This window comes from Lupinus angustifolius, unplaced genomic scaffold (assembly GCF_001865875.1).
Source record: "Lupinus angustifolius cultivar Tanjil unplaced genomic scaffold, LupAngTanjil_v1.0 Scaffold_582, whole genome shotgun sequence".
Lineage (NCBI taxonomy): Eukaryota > Viridiplantae > Streptophyta > Magnoliopsida > Fabales > Fabaceae > Lupinus > Lupinus angustifolius.
The window spans coordinates 21,308-38,751 of NW_017727917.1; the positions used below are offsets into that span (position 1 = coordinate 21,308).

Below are 17,444 nucleotides of genomic sequence, written 5' to 3' on the forward strand. Positions count from 1 at the left end.
TGAATTTTATGTTAATAACCATTGTTAGTGAGTTTTCTCCTAGCTTCTTGGCTGAGTCAAGACCCCTTGTTCTTATCAAGAGTATCATTCTCTTGTGGCGAACTTCACAAGGCTTATCAAACATTCCATTGTTTGTGGCGCCATTCCATCCCTAACCTTTTCCATATTCTCAAATCCACCATAAACACCAACACCAAACCGTGAGCAAGCACTCCTTGTTCATACAAACCGAAACCATCCATATACACATAAACAACCATCATTCCAATTCACATCATTACAAACCGTGCATCACTTTCATTCCATTCTACAATCACTTCATCAATTCTCAACAAATTGCAAGCCAACCGAGGCTAATCAAAGTACAAATATTCAAAGCAATCAAATAAGTTCCAACAAAGTGAATCATCAATCAACAAAGAGGACTTTCACAAGAAACGATCCTATAACAAAGGCAATCCACAAAGAGGTTGTCATCAAGTGGTCATCAGAGCTCAGTTCTTGCCTGAAAGTCACAATTATAATATCTTTATCAAAATAAGACTAAGGCATTGAATTTGAGGCAGCACCACAAGTAAGTGCAATTTCAAATTTTTCTTTCTAAAAATTCTTCTACTTCTACCCAAATTTCTTTCCCTTGGCCGAACCAAAAGCCATACATACACACAAAACCATACCCTAAACACATTACCCTACAAAAATCAAATCCATCCACAAAATACCCTACAAAACCGAGACATCCCAAGCACAAATCATCCAAAATACAACCCAAAACACCAAATACCTACACAAACCGAATATAAACCCTAACCCTAACCCAAACACATCAAGCCAAACACAAAACCTTAAACCTAACCCAAAAACCTACCCAAACCGAGACCAAAACCTAACCCTAACCCACAAAACCTACACAAACACTACCCTACAACCTACACACAATCCAGCCGAGCCACAAACCAAATAAATTGGTAATCTTGTGAACTTGTCACACGTTTTTGATACTACAACTTGATCACTTGACTCACTCAAGAATCAAAGGAGAAAATTGAGAGAAAAGTGAGAGAGTGTAAACACTTGAGAGAAGAGTAAGGAGAGTGACATTATGGCTAGTCCAGAAGATAGTGGTTCTCCATTATCACCAAGGACAGCCGTGCTACATGCCATGATAAGCACCCAATTTCAGGCCCTACAACGGCAAATGGATGAAATGAGAATAGATGTTAGGAGGCTGGAGGGTGACTCTAGTAGTGAGATAGATCATAGGAGAAGGAGGAGGAGAGATAGAAGAGGTGGCCGTGAGGATGAGGGCCATGGTGAGAGGAGGAATAGGTATGAGGAGGAGGAGGGCCGTGGTGAGAGGAGAGGTAGGCGAGAGGAGGATGAGTATGAGGGAGGATATGGGAGAGGAAGGTATGAGGAGGATGATTTTGAGGGTGGCCGTGAGGGAGGTGGTCGTGAGAGAGGAGGCCGTGGAGATAGGAGGAGGGAGGATAGGTTAGAGGGAGTAAAAATAAAAGTCCCTACATTCCTAGGACTTAATAACCCTGAGGCCTATCATGAGTGGGAGTTAAAGATGGAACAAGTGTTTGAATGCCAACACTATAGTGAGGAAAAGAAGGTAAAGGTTGCTGCCCTAGAATTTAAGGAATATGCTATGGTGTGGTGGGACCAGATCCAAAAGGAGAGGAGGAGGTATGGTGAGGAAGTAGTAAATACTTGGGGGGAGATGAAGAGGGTGATGAGGAGAAGGTTTGTTCCAAGTTCCTACCAAAGAGATGTGCATAACAAATTGCAAAGACTAACTCAAGGTAACAAATCGGTTGATGAATACTTCAAGGAGATGGAGCTGGCCTTACTTAGGTCCAACTTCCATGAGGACCGAGAAGCTACAATGGCTCGGTTCCTACATGGGTTGAACCCTGAAATTCAGGATATTGTGGAGCTTCAACCATATGTTGAGTTAGATGACCTTGTCCAAAAGGCCATCAAGGTAGAGCAACAAATCAAGAGGAGGAAGTCTAAGTACTCCTCTAATTCAACAACCAAGTATCCACCAAATACTTGGAAAGACAAAAGCAAGAAGGAGGGCAATGCAACAAAAGAAATTGTCCCTAGTTCTAAAGAAGCCGTGGGGACAACCAAGTCCCAAGGTAAGCAGCCCCTTGATCCAAATCAAAGGAGCCGTGATATAAAATGTTTTAAATGTTTGGGGCGTGGCCATATTGCGTCTCAATGCCCTACAAGAAGAACTATGATGGTTCTAAATGGGGACATTGAGTCCCAATCTGAGTCAGCTAGTGATGAAGAACATGACAATGAGGGTGATCTTAATATGCCCGATGGAGACCTACTCATGGTTAGGAGGCTCCTTGGGAGTCAAAACCGAAATCATGAGGAAAGTCAAAGAGAAAACATTTTTCATGCTCGCTGCCTTGTACAAGGTAACATATGTACCCTCATCATTGATGGAGGAAGTTGTGCTAACGTGGTTAGCACAAGAACGGTGTCTAAATTGAAGCTTATCACCAAGGCACACCCAACACCATATAGGCTGCAATGGCTTAATGATGTGGGGGAGATGGTCGTGAATAAGCAAGTTGAGGTCCCTTTTTCCATTGGAAAATATGAGGACATAGTCCTATGTGATGTGGTCAACATGGAGGCCAGCCATATGCTATTGGGAAGACCATGGCAATATGATAAAAATGCTACCCATGAAGGGCGTACTAACAAGTACACATTTATGCATAATAATCATAAAATGGTCTTATCACCCTTGTCCCCAAAACAAGTGAGTGATGATCAGCGTAGGCTGAAAGAAAAGATTGACCAAGAGAAAAAGGAGGTCACGGCTGAAACCATAGACTCTAGCCAAGTCAAGAAGAATGATCGAAAGGATCAAAAGAAAAGCTACTTTGTCACAAAAAGTGAAGTAAAGCATGCCCTAGTCACAAGGCAGCCCATGTACTTACTTTTGTGCCAAAGTTTTTGCTTAAATAGCACGGCTATTGATAAGGCTTCTATGCCTCAAAATTTGAAAGACTTCTTGAATGAGTTCAATGATGTATTCCCTGAAGAAGTCCCTAGTGGACTTCCACCTTTAAGGGGCATTGAACATCATATTGACTTGATTCCTGGTGCATCATTGCCCAATAGGCCTGCCTATAGGAGCAATCCTCAAGAGACTAATGAAATTCAAAAACAAGTCGAGGAATTTATGCACAAGGGTTGGGTTCAAGAAAGTCTAAGTCCTTGTGCAGTCCCAGTCATCCTAGTTCCAAAGAAAAATGGAGCCTGGAGGATGTGCACTGACTGTAGGGCCGTGAACAACATCACGGTCAAATATAGACATCCCATTCCTAGATTGGATGATCTCTTAGAGGAATTACATGGTGCCTGCATCTTCTCAAAAGTGGATTTGAAGAGTGGGTACCATCAAATTCGGATTAGAGAAGGGGATGAGTGGAAAACAGCCTTCAAAACAAAATATGGCTTGTACTAGTGGATGGTAATGCCTTTTGGCTTAACCAATGCGCCAAGCACATTTATGAGGCTGATGAACCACGTTCTAAGGGATTTCCTTGGAAAATTTGTTGTGGTGTACTTCGATGACATCCTAATATATAGCAAGAGTCTTGATGAACATTATGAACACCTAAAAAGTGTTTTGCTTATATTAAGGAAAGAGAAGCTATACGCCAACCTTGAGAAGTGCAGCTTCTGTGTTGATCACGTGATATTCCTTGGTTTCATAATCAGTTCTAATGGGGTACACGTAGATCCTGAAAAGATAAAGGCTATCCAAGAATGGCCCACTCCAAAAAGCACCACGGATGTGAGAAGTTTTCATGGCCTTGCAAGTTTTTATAGAAGGTTTGTCAAGGACTTTAGTACCTTGGCTGCACCTCTAAATGAAGTGGTCAAAAAGAATGTGGGGTTCCATTGGGGTGATAAGCAAGAAGAAGCCTTCAAAAGGCTTAAGGAGAAGCTCACACACGCTCCAATTTTGAGATTACCAAATTTTACAAAATCCTTTGAAATTGAGTGTGATGCTTCAAATGTTGGAATTGGGGCTGTGCTAATGCAAGATGGGCATCCTATTGCCTATTTTAGTGAGAAGTTAGGGGGGGCTGCCCTTAACTACTCTACATATGATAAAGAGCTATATGCCCTAGTGAGGGCCTTACAAACTTGGCAACATTATCTACTGCCCAAGGAATTTGTTATTCATAGTGATCATGAATCACTTAAATATTTAAAGGGGCAAGGCAAGCTAAACAAAAGACATGCCAAGTGGGTGGAATTTCTGGAGCAATTCCCTTATGTGGTTAAACACAAAAAGGGAAAAGCTAATGTGGTAGCTGATGCCTTATCAAGAAGGCATGCTTTGATTGCTACCTTAGAGACCAAGCTCTTAGGTCTCGAATGTGTGAAGGGCTTGTATGAACATGACCCTGATTTTGCTACACACTATGCCAAGTGCATGAATTCAGCCCATGAGGGTTATTATAGGCATGAAGGGTTTCTTTTTAAAGATAAAAGACTTTGTATCCCTAAGAGTTCTGTAAGGGATTTACTGTTGAGAGAAGCCCATGAAGGGGGGCTGATGGGTCATTTTGGTTCCCAAAAGACCCTTGATATATTGCATGATCACTTTTATTGGCCTCATATGAGGCGTGATGTTCAACTTTTATGTGAAAAATGCATTACTTGCAAACGGGCTAAGTCCAAGGCCATGCCTCATGGACTTTACACTCCATTGCCCGTCCCTGATTCACCATGGATAGACTTATCCATGGATTTCGTGGTTGCTTTACCACGAACTAAGAGTGGCAAAGATTCAATTTTTGTTGTAGTGGATAGATTTTCTAAAATGGCTCATTTTATACCTTGCAAAAAAATTGATGATGCTTGTCATATTGCAGGGTTATTCTTCAAAGAAGTGGTAAGGCTACATGGCTTACCAAGGAGCATAGTGAGTGATAGGGATGCCAAATTCCTAAGTCACTTTTGGAGAACCCTTTGGGGAAAGCTTGGCACAAAGCTTCTTTTCTCTACCACATGCCATCCTCAAACAGATGGGCAAACTGAAGTGGTCAATAGGACACTCTCTACCTTGTTGAGGGCTGTCCTAAGGAAGAACTTAAATGCATGGGAAGAGTGCCTTCCCCACGTGGAGTTTGCCTATAACAGGGCAACTCATAGTGCAACAAAGCATTCACCATTTGAAATTGTTTATGGTTTTAACCCACTAACTCCCCTTGATTTATTACCTTTTCCAGGTACATCATTGTTGAAACATAAAGATGGTAAAGCCAAGGCTGAGTATGTGAAGAAGCTACATGAGAAGGTGAAGGAACAAATTGAGAAGAGAACCGAGAGTTATGCAAGATCAGCCAACAAGGGAAGAAAGGAAGTCATCTTTGAACCAGGAGATTGGGTTTGGATCCATATGAGAAAAGAAAGATTTCCATCTCAAAGGAAATCAAAGCTTCAACCTAGAGGGGACGGCCCTTTTCAAGTCTTGGAAAGGATAAACAACAATGCATACAAATTGGACTTGCCTAGTGAGTATGGAAATATTAGTGCTACTTTCAATGTGGCTGACTTAACTTTTTTTGATACAGGTGATGAAAATGCTTATTCGAGGTCGAATTCTTTCGAAGAAGGAGGGGATGATGTAAACCCATTGGGACATAACATCATTGAAGACCCTTTACATGGCTTAGGAGGACCTATGACTAGAGCTAAAACCAAAAAGGCCCAAGAAGCACTTCGGCAACTCATATTTTCTATCATGGAAACAAGTGCAAATGGGACCAAGCATGAAGAGAAGGCTTTAATTTGCATAAGTCTTAATGAAGAGCTTAAGGAAGGCCACGGCCTAAGGGAGGATCCACCTTGATCTCTTTAGTTCTTACATTAGTAATTAGGACCATAAATAAGTGGGAGTTGTCTTAAAACCCACACTAGTTTAGGACTTTTATTTATCATGTCTTTAATTTAGGTGTCATTTTATTACATTTAATTTTATGAAGGTTCATGTCTTGTAGGAAAGGAGGCACGGTCACACTTAGAGATAAAGCAAAGAGATAGAACATTTGGATGAAAGCTTGGAGGGAAAAGATGCACGCCCAAAAGCTTAGAGATAAAGCAAGGAGATAGAACATTTGGATGAAAGCTTGGAGGGAAAAGAGCACGTCCAAAAGCTAAGAGATAAAGCAAGGAGATAGAGCATGGATGAAAAGCTTGGAGGGAAAATCTAGAGCCAAAAGCCACACGGCTATAATCAAGGGAGATCTAATCTCCACAAGATAAGGATCTCCTAATCTAATTTCCCCAAGTCCACACGGCTATAATTAAGGGAGATCTAATCTCCACAAGATAAGGATCTCCTAATCTAATTTTCAAACAAGCAAATCAAAAGGAGGATCAAATTATATCATCAACATGAAGATAATGGAAGATATTATTTCAACCACTCATCAAGGCAATCTCAATTCAAATCCACCATCACCATTCGTCCAACACATGAAGATTAGATTGAGATTAGATAGGATTAGTTTATCTTTTCATGCCTTTTGATTTTGGCAATGTAAACCGAATTCCTTTCCCTATATATATGACCCATATGCACAAGGAATAAAGTAGATTGAATTTTATGTTAATAACCATTGTTAGTGAGTTTTCTCCTAGCTTCTTGGCTGAGTCAAGACCCCTTGTTCTTATCAAGAGTATCATTCTCTTGTGGCGAACTTCACAAGGCTTATCAAACATTCCATTGTTTGTGGCGCCATTCCATCCCTAACCTTTTCCATATTCTCAAATCCACCATAAACACCAACACCAAACCGTGAGCAAGCACTCCTTGTTCATACAAACCGAAACCATCCATATACACATAAACAACCATCATTCCAATTCACATCATTACAAACCGTGCATCACTTTCATTCCATTCTACAATCACTTCATCAATTCTCAACAAATTGCAAGCCAACCGAGGCTAATCAAAGTACAAATATTCAAAGCAATCAAATAAGTTCCAACAAAGTGAATCATCAATCAACAAAGAGGACTTTCACAAGAAACGATCCTATAACAAAGGCAATCCACAAAGAGGTTGTCATCAAGTGGTCATCAGAGCTCAGTTCTTGCCTGAAAGTCACAATTATAATATCTTTATCAAAATAAGACTAAGGCATTGAATTTGAGGCAGCACCACAAGTAAGTGCAATTTCAAATTTTTCTTTCTAAAAATTCTTCTACTTCTACCCAAATTTCTTTCCCTTGGCCGAACCAAAAGCCATACATACACACAAAACCATACCCTAAACACATTACCCTACAAAAATCAAATCCATCCACAAAATACCCTACAAAACCGAGACATCCCAAGCACAAATCATCCAAAATACAACCCAAAACACCAAATACCTACACAAACCGAATATAAACCCTAACCCTAACCCAAACACATCAAGCCAAACACAAAACCTTAAACCTAACCCAAAAACCTACCCAAACCGAGACCAAAACCTAACCCTAACCCACAAAACCTACACAAACACTACCCTACAACCTACACACAATCCAGCCGAGCCACAAACCAAATAAATTGGTAATCTTGTGAACTTGTCACACGTTTTTGATACTACAACTTGATCACTTGACTCACTCAAGAATCAAAGGAGAAAATTGAGAGAAAAGTGAGAGAGTGTAAACACTTGAGAGAAGAGTAAGGAGAGTGACATTATGGCTAGTCCAGAAGATAGTGGTTCTCCATTATCACCAAGGACAGCCGTGCTACATGCCATGATAAGCACCCAATTTCAGGCCCTACAACGGCAAATGGATGAAATGAGAATAGATGTTAGGAGGCTGGAGGGTGACTCTAGTAGTGAGATAGATCATAGGAGAAGGAGGAGGAGAGATAGAAGAGGTGGCCGTGAGGATGAGGGCCATGGTGAGAGGAGGAATAGGTATGAGGAGGAGGAGGGCCGTGGTGAGAGGAGAGGTAGGCGAGAGGAGGATGAGTATGAGGGAGGATATGGGAGAGGAAGGTATGAGGAGGATGATTTTGAGGGTGGCCGTGAGGGAGGTGGTCGTGAGAGAGGAGGCCGTGGAGATAGGAGGAGGGAGGATAGGTTAGAGGGAGTAAAAATAAAAGTCCCTACATTCCTAGGACTTAATAACCCTGAGGCCTATCATGAGTGGGAGTTAAAGATGGAACAAGTGTTTGAATGCCAACACTATAGTGAGGAAAAGAAGGTAAAGGTTGCTGCCCTAGAATTTAAGGAATATGCTATGGTGTGGTGGGACCAGATCCAAAAGGAGAGGAGGAGGTATGGTGAGGAAGTAGTAAATACTTGGGGGGAGATGAAGAGGGTGATGAGGAGAAGGTTTGTTCCAAGTTCCTACCAAAGAGATGTGCATAACAAATTGCAAAGACTAACTCAAGGTAACAAATCGGTTGATGAATACTTCAAGGAGATGGAGCTGGCCTTACTTAGGTCCAACTTCCATGAGGACCGAGAAGCTACAATGGCTCGGTTCCTACATGGGTTGAACCCTGAAATTCAGGATATTGTGGAGCTTCAACCATATGTTGAGTTAGATGACCTTGTCCAAAAGGCCATCAAGGTAGAGCAACAAATCAAGAGGAGGAAGTCTAAGTACTCCTCTAATTCAACAACCAAGTATCCACCAAATACTTGGAAAGACAAAAGCAAGAAGGAGGGCAATGCAACAAAAGAAATTGTCCCTAGTTCTAAAGAAGCCGTGGGGACAACCAAGTCCCAAGGTAAGCAGCCCCTTGATCCAAATCAAAGGAGCCGTGATATAAAATGTTTTAAATGTTTGGGGCGTGGCCATATTGCGTCTCAATGCCCTACAAGAAGAACTATGATGGTTCTAAATGGGGACATTGAGTCCCAATCTGAGTCAGCTAGTGATGAAGAACATGACAATGAGGGTGATCTTAATATGCCCGATGGAGACCTACTCATGGTTAGGAGGCTCCTTGGGAGTCAAAACCGAAATCATGAGGAAAGTCAAAGAGAAAACATTTTTCATGCTCGCTGCCTTGTACAAGGTAACATATGTACCCTCATCATTGATGGAGGAAGTTGTGCTAACGTGGTTAGCACAAGAACGGTGTCTAAATTGAAGCTTATCACCAAGGCACACCCAACACCATATAGGCTGCAATGGCTTAATGATGTGGGGGAGATGGTCGTGAATAAGCAAGTTGAGGTCCCTTTTTCCATTGGAAAATATGAGGACATAGTCCTATGTGATGTGGTCAACATGGAGGCCAGCCATATGCTATTGGGAAGACCATGGCAATATGATAAAAATGCTACCCATGAAGGGCGTACTAACAAGTACACATTTATGCATAATAATCATAAAATGGTCTTATCACCCTTGTCCCCAAAACAAGTGAGTGATGATCAGCGTAGGCTGAAAGAAAAGATTGACCAAGAGAAAAAGGAGGTCACGGCTGAAACCATAGACTCTAGCCAAGTCAAGAAGAATGATCGAAAGGATCAAAAGAAAAGCTACTTTGTCACAAAAAGTGAAGTAAAGCATGCCCTAGTCACAAGGCAGCCCATGTACTTACTTTTGTGCCAAAGTTTTTGCTTAAATAGCACGGCTATTGATAAGGCTTCTATGCCTCAAAATTTGAAAGACTTCTTGAATGAGTTCAATGATGTATTCCCTGAAGAAGTCCCTAGTGGACTTCCACCTTTAAGGGGCATTGAACATCATATTGACTTGATTCCTGGTGCATCATTGCCCAATAGGCCTGCCTATAGGAGCAATCCTCAAGAGACTAATGAAATTCAAAAACAAGTCGAGGAATTTATGCACAAGGGTTGGGTTCAAGAAAGTCTAAGTCCTTGTGCAGTCCCAGTCATCCTAGTTCCAAAGAAAAATGGAGCCTGGAGGATGTGCACTGACTGTAGGGCCGTGAACAACATCACGGTCAAATATAGACATCCCATTCCTAGATTGGATGATCTCTTAGAGGAATTACATGGTGCCTGCATCTTCTCAAAAGTGGATTTGAAGAGTGGGTACCATCAAATTCGGATTAGAGAAGGGGATGAGTGGAAAACAGCCTTCAAAACAAAATATGGCTTGTACTAGTGGATGGTAATGCCTTTTGGCTTAACCAATGCGCCAAGCACATTTATGAGGCTGATGAACCACGTTCTAAGGGATTTCCTTGGAAAATTTGTTGTGGTGTACTTCGATGACATCCTAATATATAGCAAGAGTCTTGATGAACATTATGAACACCTAAAAAGTGTTTTGCTTATATTAAGGAAAGAGAAGCTATACGCCAACCTTGAGAAGTGCAGCTTCTGTGTTGATCACGTGATATTCCTTGGTTTCATAATCAGTTCTAATGGGGTACACGTAGATCCTGAAAAGATAAAGGCTATCCAAGAATGGCCCACTCCAAAAAGCACCACGGATGTGAGAAGTTTTCATGGCCTTGCAAGTTTTTATAGAAGGTTTGTCAAGGACTTTAGTACCTTGGCTGCACCTCTAAATGAAGTGGTCAAAAAGAATGTGGGGTTCCATTGGGGTGATAAGCAAGAAGAAGCCTTCAAAAGGCTTAAGGAGAAGCTCACACACGCTCCAATTTTGAGATTACCAAATTTTACAAAATCCTTTGAAATTGAGTGTGATGCTTCAAATGTTGGAATTGGGGCTGTGCTAATGCAAGATGGGCATCCTATTGCCTATTTTAGTGAGAAGTTAGGGGGGGCTGCCCTTAACTACTCTACATATGATAAAGAGCTATATGCCCTAGTGAGGGCCTTACAAACTTGGCAACATTATCTACTGCCCAAGGAATTTGTTATTCATAGTGATCATGAATCACTTAAATATTTAAAGGGGCAAGGCAAGCTAAACAAAAGACATGCCAAGTGGGTGGAATTTCTGGAGCAATTCCCTTATGTGGTTAAACACAAAAAGGGAAAAGCTAATGTGGTAGCTGATGCCTTATCAAGAAGGCATGCTTTGATTGCTACCTTAGAGACCAAGCTCTTAGGTCTCGAATGTGTGAAGGGCTTGTATGAACATGACCCTGATTTTGCTACACACTATGCCAAGTGCATGAATTCAGCCCATGAGGGTTATTATAGGCATGAAGGGTTTCTTTTTAAAGATAAAAGACTTTGTATCCCTAAGAGTTCTGTAAGGGATTTACTGTTGAGAGAAGCCCATGAAGGGGGGCTGATGGGTCATTTTGGTTCCCAAAAGACCCTTGATATATTGCATGATCACTTTTATTGGCCTCATATGAGGCGTGATGTTCAACTTTTATGTGAAAAATGCATTACTTGCAAACGGGCTAAGTCCAAGGCCATGCCTCATGGACTTTACACTCCATTGCCCGTCCCTGATTCACCATGGATAGACTTATCCATGGATTTCGTGGTTGCTTTACCACGAACTAAGAGTGGCAAAGATTCAATTTTTGTTGTAGTGGATAGATTTTCTAAAATGGCTCATTTTATACCTTGCAAAAAAATTGATGATGCTTGTCATATTGCAGGGTTATTCTTCAAAGAAGTGGTAAGGCTACATGGCTTACCAAGGAGCATAGTGAGTGATAGGGATGCCAAATTCCTAAGTCACTTTTGGAGAACCCTTTGGGGAAAGCTTGGCACAAAGCTTCTTTTCTCTACCACATGCCATCCTCAAACAGATGGGCAAACTGAAGTGGTCAATAGGACACTCTCTACCTTGTTGAGGGCTGTCCTAAGGAAGAACTTAAATGCATGGGAAGAGTGCCTTCCCCACGTGGAGTTTGCCTATAACAGGGCAACTCATAGTGCAACAAAGCATTCACCATTTGAAATTGTTTATGGTTTTAACCCACTAACTCCCCTTGATTTATTACCTTTTCCAGGTACATCATTGTTGAAACATAAAGATGGTAAAGCCAAGGCTGAGTATGTGAAGAAGCTACATGAGAAGGTGAAGGAACAAATTGAGAAGAGAACCGAGAGTTATGCAAGATCAGCCAACAAGGGAAGAAAGGAAGTCATCTTTGAACCAGGAGATTGGGTTTGGATCCATATGAGAAAAGAAAGATTTCCATCTCAAAGGAAATCAAAGCTTCAACCTAGAGGGGACGGCCCTTTTCAAGTCTTGGAAAGGATAAACAACAATGCATACAAATTGGACTTGCCTAGTGAGTATGGAAATATTAGTGCTACTTTCAATGTGGCTGACTTAACTTTTTTTGATACAGGTGATGAAAATGCTTATTCGAGGTCGAATTCTTTCGAAGAAGGAGGGGATGATGTAAACCCATTGGGACATAACATCATTGAAGACCCTTTACATGGCTTAGGAGGACCTATGACTAGAGCTAAAACCAAAAAGGCCCAAGAAGCACTTCGGCAACTCATATTTTCTATCATGGAAACAAGTGCAAATGGGACCAAGCATGAAGAGAAGGCTTTAATTTGCATAAGTCTTAATGAAGAGCTTAAGGAAGGCCACGGCCTAAGGGAGGATCCACCTTGATCTCTTTAGTTCTTACATTAGTAATTAGGACCATAAATAAGTGGGAGTTGTCTTAAAACCCACACTAGTTTAGGACTTTTATTTATCATGTCTTTAATTTAGGTGTCATTTTATTACATTTAATTTTATGAAGGTTCATGTCTTGTAGGAAAGGAGGCACGGTCACACTTAGAGATAAAGCAAAGAGATAGAACATTTGGATGAAAGCTTGGAGGGAAAAGATGCACGCCCAAAAGCTTAGAGATAAAGCAAGGAGATAGAACATTTGGATGAAAGCTTGGAGGGAAAAGAGCACGTCCAAAAGCTAAGAGATAAAGCAAGGAGATAGAGCATGGATGAAAAGCTTGGAGGGAAAATCTAGAGCCAAAAGCCACACGGCTATAATCAAGGGAGATCTAATCTCCACAAGATAAGGATCTCCTAATCTAATTTCCCCAAGTCCACACGGCTATAATTAAGGGAGATCTAATCTCCACAAGATAAGGATCTCCTAATCTAATTTTCAAACAAGCAAATCAAAAGGAGGATCAAATTATATCATCAACATGAAGATAATGGAAGATATTATTTCAACCACTCATCAAGGCAATCTCAATTCAAATCCACCATCACCATTCGTCCAACACATGAAGATTAGATTGAGATTAGATAGGATTAGTTTATCTTTTCATGCCTTTTGATTTTGGCAATGTAAACCGAATTCCTTTCCCTATATATATGACCCATATGCACAAGGAATAAAGTAGATTGAATTTTATGTTAATAACCATTGTTAGTGAGTTTTCTCCTAGCTTCTTGGCTGAGTCAAGACCCCTTGTTCTTATCAAGAGTATCATTCTCTTGTGGCGAACTTCACAAGGCTTATCAAACATTCCATTGTTTGTGGCGCCATTCCATCCCTAACCTTTTCCATATTCTCAAATCCACCATAAACACCAACACCAAACCGTGAGCAAGCACTCCTTGTTCATACAAACCGAAACCATCCATATACACATAAACAACCATCATTCCAATTCACATCATTACAAACCGTGCATCACTTTCATTCCATTCTACAATCACTTCATCAATTCTCAACAAATTGCAAGCCAACCGAGGCTAATCAAAGTACAAATATTCAAAGCAATCAAATAAGTTCCAACAAAGTGAATCATCAATCAACAAAGAGGACTTTCACAAGAAACGATCCTATAACAAAGGCAATCCACAAAGAGGTTGTCATCAAGTGGTCATCAGAGCTCAGTTCTTGCCTGAAAGTCACAATTATAATATCTTTATCAAAATAAGACTAAGGCATTGAATTTGAGGCAGCACCACAAGTAAGTGCAATTTCAAATTTTTCTTTCTAAAAATTCTTCTACTTCTACCCAAATTTCTTTCCCTTGGCCGAACCAAAAGCCATACATACACACAAAACCATACCCTAAACACATTACCCTACAAAAATCAAATCCATCCACAAAATACCCTACAAAACCGAGACATCCCAAGCACAAATCATCCAAAATACAACCCAAAACACCAAATACCTACACAAACCGAATATAAACCCTAACCCTAACCCAAACACATCAAGCCAAACACAAAACCTTAAACCTAACCCAAAAACCTACCCAAACCGAGACCAAAACCTAACCCTAACCCACAAAACCTACACAAACACTACCCTACAACCTACACACAATCCAGCCGAGCCACAAACCAAATAAATTGGTAATCTTGTGAACTTGTCACACGTTTTTGATACTACAACTTGATCACTTGACTCACTCAAGAATCAAAGGAGAAAATTGAGAGAAAAGTGAGAGAGTGTAAACACTTGAGAGAAGAGTAAGGAGAGTGACATTATGGCTAGTCCAGAAGATAGTGGTTCTCCATTATCACCAAGGACAGCCGTGCTACATGCCATGATAAGCACCCAATTTCAGGCCCTACAACGGCAAATGGATGAAATGAGAATAGATGTTAGGAGGCTGGAGGGTGACTCTAGTAGTGAGATAGATCATAGGAGAAGGAGGAGGAGAGATAGAAGAGGTGGCCGTGAGGATGAGGGCCATGGTGAGAGGAGGAATAGGTATGAGGAGGAGGAGGGCCGTGGTGAGAGGAGAGGTAGGCGAGAGGAGGATGAGTATGAGGGAGGATATGGGAGAGGAAGGTATGAGGAGGATGATTTTGAGGGTGGCCGTGAGGGAGGTGGTCGTGAGAGAGGAGGCCGTGGAGATAGGAGGAGGGAGGATAGGTTAGAGGGAGTAAAAATAAAAGTCCCTACATTCCTAGGACTTAATAACCCTGAGGCCTATCATGAGTGGGAGTTAAAGATGGAACAAGTGTTTGAATGCCAACACTATAGTGAGGAAAAGAAGGTAAAGGTTGCTGCCCTAGAATTTAAGGAATATGCTATGGTGTGGTGGGACCAGATCCAAAAGGAGAGGAGGAGGTATGGTGAGGAAGTAGTAAATACTTGGGGGGAGATGAAGAGGGTGATGAGGAGAAGGTTTGTTCCAAGTTCCTACCAAAGAGATGTGCATAACAAATTGCAAAGACTAACTCAAGGTAACAAATCGGTTGATGAATACTTCAAGGAGATGGAGCTGGCCTTACTTAGGTCCAACTTCCATGAGGACCGAGAAGCTACAATGGCTCGGTTCCTACATGGGTTGAACCCTGAAATTCAGGATATTGTGGAGCTTCAACCATATGTTGAGTTAGATGACCTTGTCCAAAAGGCCATCAAGGTAGAGCAACAAATCAAGAGGAGGAAGTCTAAGTACTCCTCTAATTCAACAACCAAGTATCCACCAAATACTTGGAAAGACAAAAGCAAGAAGGAGGGCAATGCAACAAAAGAAATTGTCCCTAGTTCTAAAGAAGCCGTGGGGACAACCAAGTCCCAAGGTAAGCAGCCCCTTGATCCAAATCAAAGGAGCCGTGATATAAAATGTTTTAAATGTTTGGGGCGTGGCCATATTGCGTCTCAATGCCCTACAAGAAGAACTATGATGGTTCTAAATGGGGACATTGAGTCCCAATCTGAGTCAGCTAGTGATGAAGAACATGACAATGAGGGTGATCTTAATATGCCCGATGGAGACCTACTCATGGTTAGGAGGCTCCTTGGGAGTCAAAACCGAAATCATGAGGAAAGTCAAAGAGAAAACATTTTTCATGCTCGCTGCCTTGTACAAGGTAACATATGTACCCTCATCATTGATGGAGGAAGTTGTGCTAACGTGGTTAGCACAAGAACGGTGTCTAAATTGAAGCTTATCACCAAGGCACACCCAACACCATATAGGCTGCAATGGCTTAATGATGTGGGGGAGATGGTCGTGAATAAGCAAGTTGAGGTCCCTTTTTCCATTGGAAAATATGAGGACATAGTCCTATGTGATGTGGTCAACATGGAGGCCAGCCATATGCTATTGGGAAGACCATGGCAATATGATAAAAATGCTACCCATGAAGGGCGTACTAACAAGTACACATTTATGCATAATAATCATAAAATGGTCTTATCACCCTTGTCCCCAAAACAAGTGAGTGATGATCAGCGTAGGCTGAAAGAAAAGATTGACCAAGAGAAAAAGGAGGTCACGGCTGAAACCATAGACTCTAGCCAAGTCAAGAAGAATGATCGAAAGGATCAAAAGAAAAGCTACTTTGTCACAAAAAGTGAAGTAAAGCATGCCCTAGTCACAAGGCAGCCCATGTACTTACTTTTGTGCCAAAGTTTTTGCTTAAATAGCACGGCTATTGATAAGGCTTCTATGCCTCAAAATTTGAAAGACTTCTTGAATGAGTTCAATGATGTATTCCCTGAAGAAGTCCCTAGTGGACTTCCACCTTTAAGGGGCATTGAACATCATATTGACTTGATTCCTGGTGCATCATTGCCCAATAGGCCTGCCTATAGGAGCAATCCTCAAGAGACTAATGAAATTCAAAAACAAGTCGAGGAATTTATGCACAAGGGTTGGGTTCAAGAAAGTCTAAGTCCTTGTGCAGTCCCAGTCATCCTAGTTCCAAAGAAAAATGGAGCCTGGAGGATGTGCACTGACTGTAGGGCCGTGAACAACATCACGGTCAAATATAGACTTCCCATTCCTAGATTGGATGATCTCTTAGAGGAATTACATGGTGCCTGCATCTTCTCAAAAGTGGATTTGAAGAGTGGGTACCATCAAATTCGGATTAGAGAAGGGGATGAGTGGAAAACAGCCTTCAAAACAAAATATGGCTTGTACGAGTGGATGGTAATGCCTTTTGGCTTAACCAATGCGCCAAGCACATTTATGAGGCTGATGAACCACGTTCTAAGGGATTTCCTTGGAAAATTTGTTGTGGTGTACTTCGATGACATCCTAATATATAGCAAGAGTCTTGATGAACATTATGAACACCTAAAAAGTGTTTTGCTTATATTAAGGAAAGAGAAGCTATACGCCAACCTTGAGAAGGCAGCTTCTGTGTTGATCACATGATATTCCTTGGTTTTATAATCAGTTCTAATGGGGTACACGTAGATCCTGAAAAGATAAAGGCTATCCAAGAATGGCCCACTCCAAAAAGCACCACGGATGTGAGAAGTTTTCATGGCCTTGCAAGTTTTTATAGAAGGTTTGTCAAGGACTTTAGTACCTTGGCTGCACCTCTAAATGAAGTGGTCAAAAAGAATGTGGGGTTCCATTGGGGTGATAAGCAAGAAGAAACCTTCAAAAGGCTTAAGGAGAAGCTCACATACGCTCCAATTTTAAGATTATCAAATTTTACAAAATCCTTTGAAATTGAGTGTGATGCTTCAAATGTTGGAATTGGGGCTGTGCTAATGCAAGATGGGCATCCTATTGCCTATTTTAGTGAGAAGTTAGGGGGGGCTGCCCTTA

General features: G+C 41.3%; 2 protein-coding genes across 2 annotated transcripts; both read left to right on the forward strand.

Annotated features, from left to right (window-relative positions):
- The first annotated feature begins 1,102 nt into the window (after positions 1-1,102).
- On the forward strand, positions 1,103-5,631 carry LOC109341696. Its single transcript, XM_019579641.1, has 6 exons — positions 1,103-2,707; positions 3,056-3,301; positions 3,749-4,380; positions 4,513-5,282; positions 5,436-5,571; positions 5,628-5,631. Exons 1-6 carry the CDS (start codon positions 1,103-1,105, stop codon positions 5,629-5,631), a joined length of 3,393 nt encoding a protein of 1,130 aa, XP_019435186.1.
- A 2,124-nt stretch (positions 5,632-7,755) lies between these two features.
- LOC109341697 lies at positions 7,756-12,284 on the forward strand. Its single transcript, XM_019579642.1, has 6 exons — positions 7,756-9,360; positions 9,709-9,954; positions 10,402-11,033; positions 11,166-11,935; positions 12,089-12,224; positions 12,281-12,284. Exons 1-6 carry the CDS (start codon positions 7,756-7,758, stop codon positions 12,282-12,284), a joined length of 3,393 nt encoding a protein of 1,130 aa, XP_019435187.1.
- Positions 12,285-17,444: the final 5,160 nt, after the last annotated feature.

Coding starts and splice junctions, on each gene's coding strand:
- LOC109341696 (XM_019579641.1), top strand. CDS start 1,103: ATGGCTAGTCCAGAAGATAGTGGTTCTCCATTATCACCAAGGACAGCC. Junction 2,708..3,055: donor CATGGCAATATGATAAAAAT/GCTACCCATGAA, acceptor TTCTTGAATGAG/TTCAATGATGTATTCCCTGA. Junction 3,302..3,748: donor AGAAAAATGGAGCCTGGAGG/ATGTGCACTGAC, acceptor ATATTCCTTGGT/TTCATAATCAGTTCTAATGG.
- LOC109341697 (XM_019579642.1), top strand. CDS start 7,756: ATGGCTAGTCCAGAAGATAGTGGTTCTCCATTATCACCAAGGACAGCC. Junction 9,361..9,708: donor CATGGCAATATGATAAAAAT/GCTACCCATGAA, acceptor TTCTTGAATGAG/TTCAATGATGTATTCCCTGA. Junction 9,955..10,401: donor AGAAAAATGGAGCCTGGAGG/ATGTGCACTGAC, acceptor ATATTCCTTGGT/TTCATAATCAGTTCTAATGG.